Here is a 15,286-nt window from a genome sequence, read left to right as displayed (position 1 = left end):
CTTTGAAAATACATATTTAATTAGATAGTTATCAGATAGTATATAAGCTAGCCAGGATATAACATAGATAAGCCTTTCTTAAGCTGGAATATATAACTATTCTGCTTAACTGATAAAATGTTGGACTGGGTGTTAGGTATATTTTATACTTTTAAATTACAACATGATAATAGTCGTGCTCAGCTTACATCTCATAGAAAAGTTTTCTTTTTAATTAGACAGAAAGGGTGAAGAGTAGGTTGATGTCGTTATGCAGGTGAGAGTTGGCAGTTAGGTCAAGGCCATGATTGGACAGTAAAAATATATAAGGCAGGGAGAAAGTTTTTGTAAGGTGGGAGAGAAGGAGAAGGAGGGAGAGTCAAGATGGAGACTGAGAAGGGTGACCCCAGATCTGGGTAGTCCTGAGTTGCCAAAGGTAGCTGGATGGATTTCTGTAGGCAAGTTTATCTCATCTAGGTAAGCGGTTTATATCCTTATCAATTGGTTGTAAGTTCATTGTGTGGATATATTGCACATTGAGTATTTAACATATAAATCTGGTTGATGGGTTACAGTTTGTTGAGTCATGATTTCACTGGGTCGTTGGGAAGTGAGCAGAGTCCGTGACAGGAAGCAGTGCTAGGCTATAGAATGCTTGGGGCTAGGGTGGCATGGGATCACACTAGCATGGCCTGTGGAATGTGATGTGTGTGTCAGGCGTGGTATCCTAGGGGACCACGTGGAGAAGGTGGCTAAAAGGGAGACAAAGGGAAGTTGGCTTGCGGACTTCATGGCAGCCAGAGTGAGTGGATCCATCCAGCTTGTGGGAACTGATAGAAAACATTCCTTTTTAATTTTTACCGCAACAGAATATACTTATCCTTTTGGAACCCCAAGTGTGGATAGTGTGTGTGTGTGTGTGTGTGTGCACCCGAGTACGTGCACATGTGATTTTGTGGGTGTACATGCCTATGTGTGCACAAACACATGGATGCCAGAGGAGATTGTCAGCATCTTCCTCTACTCTCTCTCTCTCTCTCTTTTTTTTTTTACATTCCTGCCTTGAGTGGGGTGGGGGCTCTCAGTAATCTAGGCACTTGCTGTTTTGTCTAGGCCAGCCAGCCATGAGCCACGAATTTTCCGGATCCGCCACCTGTGTTCACCTCCCAGTGCTGACGCTACAAGCCTGGCTTTTTACATGAGTTCTGGGGATCCAAACTCGGGTCCTCATGCCCTCAGGGCAAGCACTTAGTAAGTCATTCCCTCAGACTCTCCTTTGTGATCTTAACAGTACATTTATAAGCCGGTGCTAAAGTTGTCTTGATCTTGCAAGTGCATAGGCATGGTCACTGGGTTCCTTTCAGAATGGGTCAAAAGGAGAGTTGTTCTCTTCTTCCCACAGATCTCTGTTTTGAAACAGAAGCCACTTAATTGCGTATCCAAATCACTCATTAAACTGCAGAGGTGCATGTAAGAATCACCCAAAGCGGGGCTGGGGATTCAGCTCAGTGGTAGAGCGCTTACCTAGGAAGCGCAAGGCCCTGGGTTCGGTCCCCAGCTCCGAAAAAAAAAAAAAAAAAAAAAGAATCACCCAAAGCAAATTCCCATGGGTCAGGCAAGGCAACAAAACCACATGACACACTGAGCACTAGGGGGCCCACGAGGGCAGACCCCAGGCCCACGGTGAGTGCCAGCAGGGGTAGCGCACAGCCTTTAGGTCAGCCTACCAAAGCTGCATAGGAAAGCGAAAAGCTGACGTAAAAGAAGTCACACAGCCCGTCACGCCACCAGGAAAAGAAAAGAGCTTAGACAGAGAAAACAAAGTCATAATAGAAGATACCCAGCATCTAGGAAGCAGTTTGGACACTGTCGGAAAGGAAACTGACCTCATGTCCCCAAGATGTGCGGTAGAGAAGAGACAGGACACATCACGTGGAAGAATCCAGCAAGGGGCTGAACACTGAGAGGGTTTTCAGTCAGAGAAAGGAGCAGGCAGCTTGCTGGGGGGCAGAAGAGAGATGCTCGTTTTCTCTTCAGCAGTATTAGCAAGGAGCCTAAGACAGAGAGTCCTGGTCAGTGGCTCACTCAGCATCAAGGTAGCTTCCCGATTTCGTTTGGAGGAAGGACTGCCATCCTAACTGCCAAGGATTTGCACCCTGCTTTGAAGCCTCTGTGTGTGAATTCTCTTTGTCTACCTCATCATCCTTGACGTGTGTTCAGTTCTCAGGGCAGTGCAGGGCTAGGTGCTGGCAGCAGAGGGGATGCCCACAGACCTTCCTTTTAAATGCACTACTGTCTCAAACGCTGTAAGAAGACCATGCGATGGATGGCTTCCTAGAGAGGCTTTCTCCTGTTCTCAGACCACCTAGCTCTGAGGCACAGTGGCCTCTCTTCTCAGGGCCTCTTTATTTTCTTTCTTCAACGCTTTTAAAGTTAGGAGATGACAGAGTTTGCCAAGCTAAGCTTCCAGAGGAAATACATCCAAAAGCCCAAAAGAAATCCATGTTCAAACACTGGTAAGTTTCACAACATTCTTTATAGGAACCGTCGGTTTTTATAGTTCTTATTGGTGGCAAATGATTTCGGTATACCCATGCTCTGTCCTCCTGGATTCTGCTGTTCGAGGCCTGCAGACCTTCCCTTTTGTAAAGACTGGAAGGTCCGGGACAGGAGCCCTGAGGAAGCACAGTTTTTCTGGGCTGGCAGAGAAATTCTTCCAGTGAGAAGCCTATTTGATGATTTCATAAACCTCAGGGCCACATGATACTTCGTTATAACAGACATTAATGTAGGCTGACACCTCGACACGAACAGGAATTCAGTTTATGACAAGCTGGAGGAACTGGATCCCTTACTCTCAGACTTGTGATCCTCACGCCCCCACCTCCTCCAGGAAATCCTATCGGCCTGCATCCTTACAACAGGCAAGATCCCTTATTCTCAACTGCAATGAGCTGCCGCCATTGCGTAGCGATGTTAAAATAATTTCTACTGGAAACACCTAAGCTTCAAGGAGAAGTCCCTTTGGATTTGTTTGTACATTTAAAGGTAGCCCAGGCTGGCTTGACCTGCTATGTATCTGAGGATGAGCCTGAGTTCTGCTCCCTCCACACTGCAAGTACTGTGTGATATGCATCACCATGCATACCTGCGTTCTGAGGTGTTGGGACTGAACCCAAGGTCTCACACATGCCAGGCAAGATCTCTATGGACTGAACTCTAACCCTCTTTGTGGTTTAAATGAGATGGCGATAGGTAGAGAAGCAAGCTTGCTTCAGTACCCGGCATAGAGTAGGAGAGGAAGAAATAAAATTTCCACGGGGCTGAACAGATGGTTCGGTGGGTAGGATCATGCACTCCTCTTGTGGAGGACTTAGGCTCAGTTCCCAGTATCAGCACGGCAACTCGCAACTTCCCGTAACTCCTGTCTCAGGGGATGGGATGCTCTCTCCTGGTCTCTGCAGGCTCCTGCATGGAAGCACTGGTGCACATACGTTAATGTAGACTCACACACAGATACATTTAAAACATCAAAAAAAGAAATAACTTTCCTTTTCCTTTTTCTTTTTTAAAGTATGGTATAGAGTCTATTTAGGGCATGGGGAGGGGAGTTGAGGGAGTAGAGACAGAGAAAGGGGATATATATATATATATATATATATATATATATAGAGAGAGAGAGAGAGAGAGAGGAAGAAGAGAAGAGAAGAAGAAGAAAAAGAAGAAAGAAAGAAGAAAAGAAGAAGAAGCAGAAGAAGAAGCAGAAGCAGTAGAGGACGGCCATTAGCATGTGGAGGGGGGAGGGGAATAGGGAGAGAAGGGACAGAGAGGGAGTAAGAAGAGCAAGAGTCTTCTTTTTCTTATTTAGAAGTATTGCAACTAATTCCCGAGAGAAGGGAAATGTAGTAACACAGCTTATTGTGAAGACTGGGACCTTGGGGTCAGAGGGACACAGTCCTTCCGCTGCCCTGTTAACTGAGGTTCCAGCCTCCTCTTCCTCTCCTGTAGCCTTGGGCCAGTGACTAGATAGACCATGAAGAAAATGAGCCTGGTACTGTGATAGGAAGGTGTCCTGACTGAGGACACCAAAGTGAATGGCAAAGGTCGGCTTCTCTCAGCGGTTGATGCTCCAGAGACAGGAAGCCAGGAGAGGCTATTTAAGGCAGAAGAAATGGCAGTGCAATGGCCTAGAGTTCCCACAACTAGGTCTGTCCACTAGTGACCGTAGTATTCTGCCCAGCAAAGGAAGACAGAGAGGCAGGCAGGGGAAGATCCAGCAGGACCTTCTAGTTCAGCTCCTTCCAAACTCTATGGTACAGAACTGTTGTAAAAGAGTTCTCAGGCCAATGTGAGATCTACATACACATGGTGTCCGGGCAAGCCACCCTCCAGGCTTGCACCTGATGGATCATGTGCGAGAGCGTATGGCAATGCCAAGCTTCTAAATGCTGGATCCCACCTCCTGTCCTTACTGTATTCATCCTAATGTAAGCCAGAAGCGCTCGCACTGGGACCTGCCGACCACTCTGGGCACCACTCTTGATTTCACTCTCAGTGCTTCAGAGAACATTTCCAGGGAAGGAAGGAAGAGAAATCAAAGATTCAAGGGCTGTGGTGGGAGGAAGACCCACCCTTCTAGGAGGCCATGAGTCTGAGATTCATAGTTCAGAGCAGGACCAGGGAAGGAATCCTAGGGTGAGGTGAGAGCCTCCATGTAAAGCCTCAGATGACCTGGGTTGCACAGCATGTGGTCCATCTGATGTGAGAAATGTGGAAAGTCCCTCAATTTCAGGATCCTAGAAATTCGATGGTGGCATCCCCTGAATGTCACCACTGCGCAGAACACCAGGCTTCACAGTGGTGACACGGAGTGGAAGTCGGCAGACACACAGTGGGGTCATGGTCAATGCTTTGGAGTGGGGTCCAAAAAGCCTTTAAGTCTTTACCACCATTAGGTATTATGGTGTGAGCATGGTCAAGCCTAAGAAAGGAACTCACATGGTCTCCCGCTGTTACTACCCCATCATCTACTGCTAGACCCTGAAACTTTCTGGTCAGCCACCACCCAATGGTTCAGTGGGAGACTCTGTCTCAAAAAACGAAGTGGAAAGTGAGTGTGTAAACAGTTTACGTTGATCTGTGGCATCCACTTGCACATGCATATACAAACATGCACATGCATGCCTTCCAAAACACATATACTGTAAGTGCACACAGCTGTATGCAGGCATGTGTGTGCGCGCGCACACACACACACTCACGCACGCACGCACGGACACATGCACGCACGCACACATGCACTGATGTCCTGAACCTATCATCAAGAGTCTGATTCAATGTCCAGAACCCAGAGGTACAAACTGCTATTGATTTAGTCACAGCTTAATATCACAGGGGGTAGCACAGAACACACGTATAAGGACATCTGGGTACTCCTTCCTTCCTTCCTTCCTTCCTTCCTTCCTTCCTTCCTTTTCTTTTTCTTTCTTTTAAAGATACAGTCTCTCTACATAGCCATGGCTGTTCTGAGACTTACCGTGTAGACTGGGCTGGCTTCCAACTCACAGAGATCCCCCTGCCTCTGCTTTCCGAACGCTGACAGGAGTATCCACCTGGCTGCTGTGTACTTTTCTCAACCTTAAGAATTCCTTTGAAATTAATAAGGCACTTTACATTCATGTACAAGGCATTCTCAGATGCCAACTGGAATAATTTTAAGTCAGCAGTTGGTACAGATCTCATGACACCAAGATAGTCCTGTTTGCACTAGGAAGGAACAAATGCTCTTGCAAATGGCCACCACTGTCCATGGTACCCTGGAGGAAACATGTAGCGGCATTCCTTCCTAAATTAAAGCTTGATTATGCCAAACTTCACTCTCATCAAAAGATTTCCTTGCAAGCCCCTCTCCAACTTGTCCCTTTGCCTTCCTTACAGAGAATTGACAATTGGGAATAATTGGTGGCATACTTTTTTCTGCAAATTAAAAAGAAATCTGCTTCAGGGATGTGCTGAGCAGGAGAAGAGGGGGTTGTTATTTGGAAGCAAGAGGATTCCTCCTAATTGTGCAAACAAAGCAGTTCCTTGTATACTGGCTTTAAAAAGCGTTTCTTTATTTGGGGGGGCTGCGTGATCTCCTGTGGCGGCCTCTCCCATGTCAGCCAGCAGTCATGAGGGAGAAGTGCTTAGCAATGCACAGGTCTGTAAAGGGGCTTTGACGGAATGCTCGCTGTATCTATTGACGCACGGGGAGGCCTGAGGTCACAAGCTTGGCTGGGACCCATGAGCCCGATAAAGAGGCCGATTTTGCCCTCCTGACACAAAGCCAGACACTTTATCAGCTTCATTGTGCACTTGGGGTCATGTGCTAACAAAGAGGATTTCTCTGGTTATAATCCCCTTAATGATGGCTTCTCCCAGCCCTTCCCCCACGCCCCACCGGGGGCCCCGTGGCTTGGCGAGCCGGAGAGAATAAAGGCAACACGGTGCTTGGCTTTTGAACTGAGTTCAAGGCAATTAAGGTCAAGGGCTACGGAGAGGAGGAGGCTTAGAAACAGCAGCATAATAAGCCGTACAGCTGGAGCGCTCTGTAAATTAACTCAATTAGACAGAGCCCGATTTAACAAGGAAGACTGGCGAGAAGCGCGCCCCTCATTAAACTTGATGTTAGAGGAGCTTCTGATGAAATTAAATTTGTGTTAGTTGTTTGAGTCACATAAAATAGCATGTGCGCATACACATGTGCACACGTGTAGGCTCTGTGATTTAGGTGGGAATTCTGAGAGGGTGAGAGGAAAGGGCTAGAACTAAACAGCGAGAGAAGGAAAGGAAAGGAGATTTTGAGTGAGTGAAGGCCCCAGAACTCAGGAGTGGAAGACAAGGAGGGTAGCCAGACAGAAAACAGGTGGGAAGCCGAGCCGGGCCTCCCAATTAAGAAGGCATGGGCCTCGTGCGATGGGGGCTTCTGCTGGGTTGCCTGGGCTGCGGAATTCTGCTCGGAGCTCGGGCTCAGTTTCCCCGCGTCTGCATGACCTTGGATGGCGTGCTGAACAAAGAATGCTGCCCGCCCCTGGGCCCCGAGGCGAACAACATATGCGGCTTTCTAGACGGTCGCGGCCAGTGCACCGAGGTGCAGACAGACACCAGGCCCTGGAGCGGCCCTTACGTCCTTCGAAATCAGGATGACCGTGAGCAGTGGCCAAGAAAATTCTTCAACCGGACTTGCAAATGCACAGGTGAGGACACTTGGGCAGGCCCAGCTGTCACTGCATTTGAGCTTGGAGAATCCTAGAGAGGAGAGCGATCCCTTCTGAGGGAGAGACGACACTGGTGACGAACTGCTAGGCTAGCTGCTTCTGGTTGGCAGGTCTATTCATTCAGATGCTAACACCTTTCACGCCCTGTACATGTACTTATGAAAACTAAGTCAACACTGCGTGGGCCACGCCTGAGTTTCTGGACACATGCCAACATACCTTTGGCTTGTTTGTTGGGAGGGGAGGCTACAGGAATGGGGAGCCTGCTTTGAAATGAGAACAAGTCCTTTCAAGCTGGATCGGGACCTCTCCTGCAATGGGTTTGCACTTGCTGAGGCGCTGGGTGCGGCTTGGCACCGGGCAGGCGCAGAGGAGGCAGGTGCCACAGAGCTGTTCTCAGCATTTCTTGGGATTTGAATAGACCACAGACCGGGCCCTTCTGCCTTGTTCAAGCCAGGACTGGACTGTAACTTTTCCAGAGTTAAGGAGATGGGCCAAAGAAACTTCCTCAGAGAGGTGCTATTAGGGAGGCTTCCTTCTACCATTGTCTAATTTCCAATTGGGCAGTATCAGACCTGCCCACTGTCCTTCCTTTGCAACCAGGGTCTCTCCCAATACTTGCTTCTATGAAATATACATTTTTCTCTGCTTTTCTAGATTTCTTAAGTCCTCCTCTATCCCACTTCTGGTTTCCAGAAACCGGGCACAGCTGTAATAAACACTCAGAGTCTGGCAGGGCATTAAAAGTAAAACTCCTGCAAGCAGCATTTCCAACAAAGCCCTCAGAAGATGCTCCTCTGAGGAGCTTTCCCTTCTGGCTAATTTCTGCTTTCACACGTGATGCTGAAACCCAGGAAAGTATGCGCACTCCAGCTATGTCAGCGTCAGAAACGCTACCACAGAGGGAAGGTGTGAGCAGTCCAAAAGTTCTGCCCTTATCATTCTGTAATAAAGTAGTTATTATGTTAGAAGTACTGAGAGAGAGAGAGAGAGAGAGAGAGAGAGAGAGAGAGAGAGAGAGAGAAGAACCCAGAACCTTGTGCATGCCAGAGACACCTGTGAGAATTATTTCCAGGTCAGTAGGTGGCAAAATGCTGTGTTTTTCAAAGGCTGAGCATCCTGTTTTAGAGTCCTGGGGCAGAATGCTTTAGCAGGTCAGAGGAAGCAGCATCCTCATCCTACCTCCTTTTTATAGTTTGCACTCGGAAGGGGAAAGCACAGGACATAGCAGAAGAGTAGGCTCGTCTGCAGTGTCTCTTTCTCCAGGAAGTATTTTGAATATTCCGCAAGAAGGAGCAGAAACGTGCGTCAAACTGACCTACTTTAGGAACAAAACAGGGAATGGGTCAGGCATAGGATGATCCTCCACAAGTTTCAGATGTAAAACATCACATTTCCAGAGGCCAGTTCCTTGAAGCAGGCCTTCCTTCCTCAGGGCATAGTCTGCATCTGCAGCCGCCCCACCCACCAGCCTCGATGACCCTCGAGGGTCCATCCTCGCTGGTGGTTCACCTCCTTTCTAAGACTTCTTTGTCTCTGACTCACTCCCGACCACTGCTCATTCTGCACTGCAGACCACATGTGCTAAGGCTGCTTAATGCGTACCGTTCATAATACTTTGACAGATTACTCTTTTTATCTAGCTTTAAGAAGTATGATTTCCACACAAGATTCTGCACACAATCAACATGTATAACAGCAAGTCCGTAGATGTGCACAGTTTCACAGTCCTGTTCCTCTCACAACAGTCAAGGGAATGGACATGTTCGATGCCTCCAACAGGTTTTCTTGTGTTCTTGCTTTTCTGCCTTTTTCAAGAATACTTTACACGAGCTTTATCTTGTTAGCACATTCATAAGTGTACAACACCATGCTAGAGAGTGGATATCCAAAACTTACCGTCTGTCACTGTGACTCCATACTCATTCAGTGGAGCCTCTATATTTCCTCCTCTGCCATCCCTCCTGGTAACCACAGTGCTCTTGTCCGCTCTGGTTAGCTGACTGCTTTAGGTGCCTCACTGAGGGTGAACCAGACAGTGTTGTACAGTGGGGACTTACTTCACTGAACAGTTTCTTTCAGGTTCATCTGTGGGTTGATCCCACTACCTCTCCTCCTCCCCTTTTCAACTCATTATGTTTTTTTTTTTATTCTGGGACTTGAACCCAGGACTTACACACATTAAGCAGACAGTCTACTACTGAGCTACATCCTCAGTCTCCTTCCCTGCCCCACCCCTCCGTCTTAGAGACTTGCAATGGAAAGCTGCTTTGTCTACATAGTTGCCATCATTTGATGATGGGCCAGCTGTTTCAAAGACATGTTCTTTTATTTCCCCTTTTAAAGAGTGAGTGATTTGCCTTCCTTGAGTAGTGTCTTTGTGGTTCTCAGGGACTATGTGCAATTTATACCTGACTTTGAGCATCCCAAAGGCCCTTGGCTCTGGGAGCTGTCCAGAGCATTTGCAAATGGAGCACTTTGGACTCTCCTGGCCAACCTGAAGTTTCTAGGGCAGAGATGGAAATTAGTGTGTGGCCAGCAGAATGCTGGTGACCTCTGCATTTCGCCGATTCCTCGAGAAAATAATTGCTCCACGCTCTACTACAGGCTGGCGAGAGAAGCTTTAGCCTCATCAAGGAAAACTACAAAACTAAAATAAAATAAGCAAATTTGGTGTCTCAATTCCCTATAGAGTATCTCTCTATAATTGGTTGGGATAAATCGGGAAAAAAGCACTGAGTAGATTTATCAGGAGGAGCCACACATGCTTCAGGAGATTTTGGCATTGGCCATTTTCTTCTGTGGCTTACCTGACAGTTAGCATTTAGATGCTACTTGCAGCTGTACCTTTGGGCTTTTTGAAATCCTTGGGCACTAAATAGTTTTTGAACAGTTGGCTGAGAACTTCTTGTTTGTACAATGACTAAGTGCCTCATTTTCCAATCTCTGAAATGGGGATAATGATGAAGCCACACTTGTAAAATCTTTTTGAGCTCTGCAGATGAAAGAACCTGTGTGAGCACAGAGTATTGTTATTAAAATAATAGAATCTCTAATTAAAAGGGATAGGCTATTTAGAGTTCCTTGTAAACTCACTAATCGGTGCTCGTTAAGCTTAGTTAGTCTAATAGCGTTTTGAGTTTAAGCCATGCAGCGCATGTAGGGACTTGTGGTGTGTAGATGTTTTCTTTTTCCCCATCCTGGTTCTAAGTCAGGAGAGGACTTAGCCCCCTTGACTGTTTAAGTTTAATTTTTCCTCACGGACGATTTGACTCAGTGTGAGATAGATTGGAATCATCCCCTCCCTCCCTTCCCCATGTCCCACCCCAGCAGCAAACATAATCTTTTAAAATGAGTTCTACTTGTATTTCTTACCGCCTGTGCACGAAGGAGAAGACTAACTCCTATTAGGCTGGTGCAAGTTACAACCAGGAAATTGAAAGAGTAACAGAGCCGTTGCATTTTGCTAGTTTTCAGTATTTTGATACACTGTTCAGGCCAGGTCCTTGGTAAGCTAAAACAGGAGGGACGGCATATGTATGTAGAAAAGGAATTTTTTAAAACTGAGTAAACCTCTGGATTATAAACAATAAGTAGCAAGTATTTTCTGGTGAGTAGTTGCATGTGTGCGTGTGTGTGTTTGTGTGTGTGCCTCCATCCCACTTCTGTGCTCATCGGTGTTGTGAAGCCCTGTGGGTCTTCTCCAGAGTCAGGAGTGTTTGTTTTGTCTTTTGACATGCCACAACACTTTGTTTCTTTCTGTTTCTACTTTTCCTGCAGCTCCAGGTGTGCCGCTGCCTCTCGAGCAGGCGTCCCCACCCCCTCTACTCCCCAGTGATACCTCGTTTGTGTCTCCATTCCCAGTGTCTAATACATGCCTCCGTCCTCCAGTTTCTGGTCTTCCCTCCATCACTCGCTCAAATGACTTTTATCTCATTATGAATGACATTATACTCAGGGTGTTGAGCCCATGAGGTATAGAGAGGGGGTGAGGGACGTGATGCTCAAGGGATCGAGGTAGCAATAGCTGAAGACAAGTCATTGCTCTTCCACTTGAAAAGCAGAGCTTTCTAAGACTATCAGCAGCAACACTTGGCATGGAGCCTGTTGAGCCCCGATGCCATTCTCTGGGCTCTACAGCACCACACTTAATTTTTCACAAAACTCTGTAGCGCAGAACTCTTATTTTGACACGATACGTTCAGAAAGGTTGAGCTCAAAGCCACCAGGAGTAACAACTTGTCTAAAAATATAAAAAGCTGTGAGGACAGAGGAAAGCATACTGAAATTCATTTTAAGATCACTTCTTAGAATAGACTATCTTTTATTTATCCCATTTATACTGGCAACTTTATGTTTGTGAATAATGCATTTTAATCTTATGTACCCATCTTTGAGAGACCCCAATTTTTTCCTTTTGTTCTTTACAGGAAAGAGTATTTTTTTTTAAAAATTTTAAGTTCAGGTAAGGATTATGTCGAGAGTATGGAATTTCCTATGTATCCCCTTCCGTCTGCGAACATCCTCAATTTCACACCCGCTGCTTAGTGCTGTCCGTAATTAGGTATCGATGTGCAGTGTGCTATTTACCACATAGATAACCGAGTCAGAAATAATTCATGACTTTTAATGTGAGAATTAAAAGTGTATTAAAGTCACTGCTAGAACGTTTAAGATTTTTTTCTTACTATTTAAAATGTTTTTTTTAGGGCTGTTTTTAGTCCATTCAAAAAACTAAGTAGAATGAATGGAGGAGACGTCTCTGCTGGTAAAACATTTGACACGCAACCATGGTCTCCGGCCAACCATGCAGAGCCGCCCAGAGGGCCCGGCTCATTGTATTTATAAAAACAAAACAAAACAAAATACAAAAGACCTTTACTATTATCTTCTTACTTTTTAATGATTTTAATATCTGTAGGAAGCATTAGTGAGAGAAACTGAATCCATTGACCTTGTTTTATGACTTTATTGAAGAGAATGTTTTATTTAAGATAACATAAAGCCAACTATAAACTTTAAAGTGTTAAAAGTTTTAAGTTTTGATCACTTGGATCATTGTAAATGAAGGTTCAGCAAGCAGGATGAGCTAGACAGTCACCTCAGACAGCCCAGCTAACTGCCCTCCATTTCCCTCTGGTCTCCTCCGTGAAAACCACACCAAACAAAATCAAATCACCAAACCAAACCAAACCAAACCAAACCCAATAACCCCTTTATTATTAAAAATATTTATTTGTTTTTATTTTGTGTCTATGGGTGTTTGCCTGCATGTACACGGTTGGGCCAGAAGACGGTCTCAGATCCCCCGGAGCTGCAGTTGTGTACCGTTGTGAGCTGCCGTGTGCGTGCTAGGAAATGCACCTGGGCCCTCTGCAAGAGCAGCAGGGATGTTAATCTACAAGCCATTTCCCCAGCTCTCCATGTGCGCTTGGAATTCCAGGACTGCAAAGGCAGAGGAGGGTTGTTGGTTCCTGGAGCTTGTGGGCCAGACAGTCTAGCTGAATTTGGTGAGCTTAGATTCAGTGAGATTCTCTCAAAAATAAAGTGGAGAGAGGTAGAAGATGCTTGATGACTTTTATCATGCACATATGCACATGCACACAGACCCACAAAGATGCGTATGGACATGAGAAACAACAACAAGCACACACACACACACTCACACACACACACATACACACACTCACACATACACACACACTCACACATACACTCACACATACACATACTCACACACACATTCACACACTCACACACATACACACTCACATACACACACATTCACATACACACATTCACACACACTCACACATACACACTCACACATACACACACTCACACACACATTCACACACACTCACACACATTCACACACACTCACACACATACACACACACTCACACACATACACACACTCACATACACACACATACACACACATTCACTCACACACACTCACATACACTCACACACTCACATACACACATTCACTCACACACATACACATACACACTCACACACACATACACACACACTCACATACACACACATTCACTCACACATAAGCACTCACATACACTCACACGCACTCACACATATACATACATATACACACACATACTCACATACACACACACTCACATACACTCATACACACTTTCACACACATACCCACACATACACATACTCACACACATACACACACTCACACACTCACACACATACATACACTCACACACACATTCATACACACACACACACGCAGAGCAAAAAGCACTCACATCCTTTTGCTTGTGTGCATGTTTTCCTGTCCACTGGTCTTGGGTTCTTTCCCACTGAAGAGAGATGACTATAGCTTTCTGAGCAGAGACTTTAAAAACTGATGCAAGTTTGACCGAGTGAGCAATTGAGTAGTAAGTATTCTTCTTCGAATATAAATTTTTTTCTGATCACTTCTCAAAAAAAAAAAAAAAAGAAAAGCTATCCGAATTAAAGTTACCCCAGTGGGTAATAGGTATTTCTTTCTTTTTTTCCTGATGACGTGGGGCATGGAAAACGAGTGCTCCACCACTGAGTCAGGCCTTGTTGATGACTATACATAAATAAACAAGCAGTGTTTCCAAGTGGCTGAGGGAACACAGCTCAGGTCATTCTGAGGTTCTGGGTCCCAGGCTGGGGATGCAGATCAGTGGCTGAAGCCCTGGGTTCCATACCCCTCAATCAGCTCTTCCCAAATGTGGTATAGAGGTGATCTGTCTTGAACTTAAAAGCAGGGTACGTAGCTTACACAGGGAGGGACGTTGGAAAAGTGTTCCGGGCACAGGAAAGATGCAGTAAAAGGGCTGTGAGGCGGAAGCACAGAATGAGCGGGAACTGGTCATCGGCGTTGAGTACTTGGAGTCAGCCCTTTAATCTTCTGGAGATAAGACTATTATCTTCTTGGGGAAGAACAGCTAGACCTTCCCTCTCAGTGTTCCTAAGGAATGAGCCGTTGATTTTGCCAAAGCAGAAAACCCACGAGGTTGAGGGCAAAGGCAAGTAAAGAATTTAGGCTTAGCCGCCAGTCCTGGGGGGCGTCTGAGAACTTTCTCACTAGTTCTTGTCCTCTTGGTGTGGGAAGGGAGAGTTGCTTTGTTGCGGACAGAAATTCTAAAGAATTTGCACATCTCCACATCATAGCGGTTAATTCACTTTTATGATTTGCCAGACAGCATCGATTTTTGTCTTAATGCTGTCTCCTTTGTGAAATGAACCGGCATTTTTAAAGTTAGATGCCACCCAAATTCTGCAAGTCAGCTTGTTTGTCATTGTTGCTGCTATATTATTATTATTATTATTATTATTATTATTATTATTATTATTATTATTGTTGTTGTTGTTGTTGTTATTGTTGTTATTATTATTATTATTATTATTATTATTATTATTATTATTTTCGAGACAGGATCACACTGTGTAGCCCTGGCTGTCTCACGCTGGAACCCACTATGTAAACCTGGCTGACCTCAAAGACCCACAGAGATCCACCTTTCTGTGCTTCCTGAGTGCCGGGATTGTTCATTAAGTCTGTGGATCAGTCTGCGCCGGCCAAGTAGTGTGGGCCGGCAAAGACAGCCGGGATTAGCAAAATTAGACCAGGTTGGGGTGTGCAGAGGACCTTAGAAGAGATAGCTCCAGGACACCCAAGAGCAGAGGAGTTCCTCTGCTGGGGCCACTGCAACGAATCGTTGCAGGCAGGGACAGAAGCCACAGAAGTGACTTTCTACAAGTGCTGGAAGCGGAAGCCTGAGGTGTGAGCAGGGCTTGTGTCTTCTGAGACCTCTCCCCTGGGCTTCCCGACGATCGCTGTGTTTTCATGTAGCTTCCCTTTGCGTAGAGTACAGTCCTACGGGGCTAGGGGCTGCTGCTCCCCTTCCCCAATTTTACCTTAATGGCTATGTTGAAAACATGATTTCCAAAGCTAGACACATGCTGAGATTCTGGGCACGAAGCCGCCTCCCCCTCCCCTCCTTTCCCTCCCCCCTCCTCCTCCCACTCCTCCTCCTCTC

The 15,286-nt window shown here is 45.9% G+C and overlaps 1 protein-coding gene across 1 annotated transcript in view; it reads left to right on the top strand.

The window, feature by feature from the left end:
* Positions 1–6,478: 6,478 nt before the first annotated feature.
* The window catches only part of Dct (dopachrome tautomerase), a 38,923-nt gene continuing 30,115 nt past the window's right edge, over positions 6,479–15,286 (top strand). The window contains 1 exon segment of the mRNA NM_001427268.1: positions 6,479–7,214. Coding sequence (NP_001414197.1) covers positions 6,920–7,214 — 295 coding nt within the window. The 5' untranslated portion in view covers positions 6,479–6,919.

The sequence above is a fragment of the Rattus norvegicus genome, chromosome 15 (genome assembly GCF_021556685.1).
Source record: "Rattus norvegicus strain SHRSP/BbbUtx chromosome 15, alternate assembly SHRSP_T2T, whole genome shotgun sequence".
NCBI lineage: Eukaryota > Metazoa > Chordata > Mammalia > Rodentia > Muridae > Rattus > Rattus norvegicus.
This window is presented reverse-complemented; position numbering and strand designations above follow the sequence as displayed.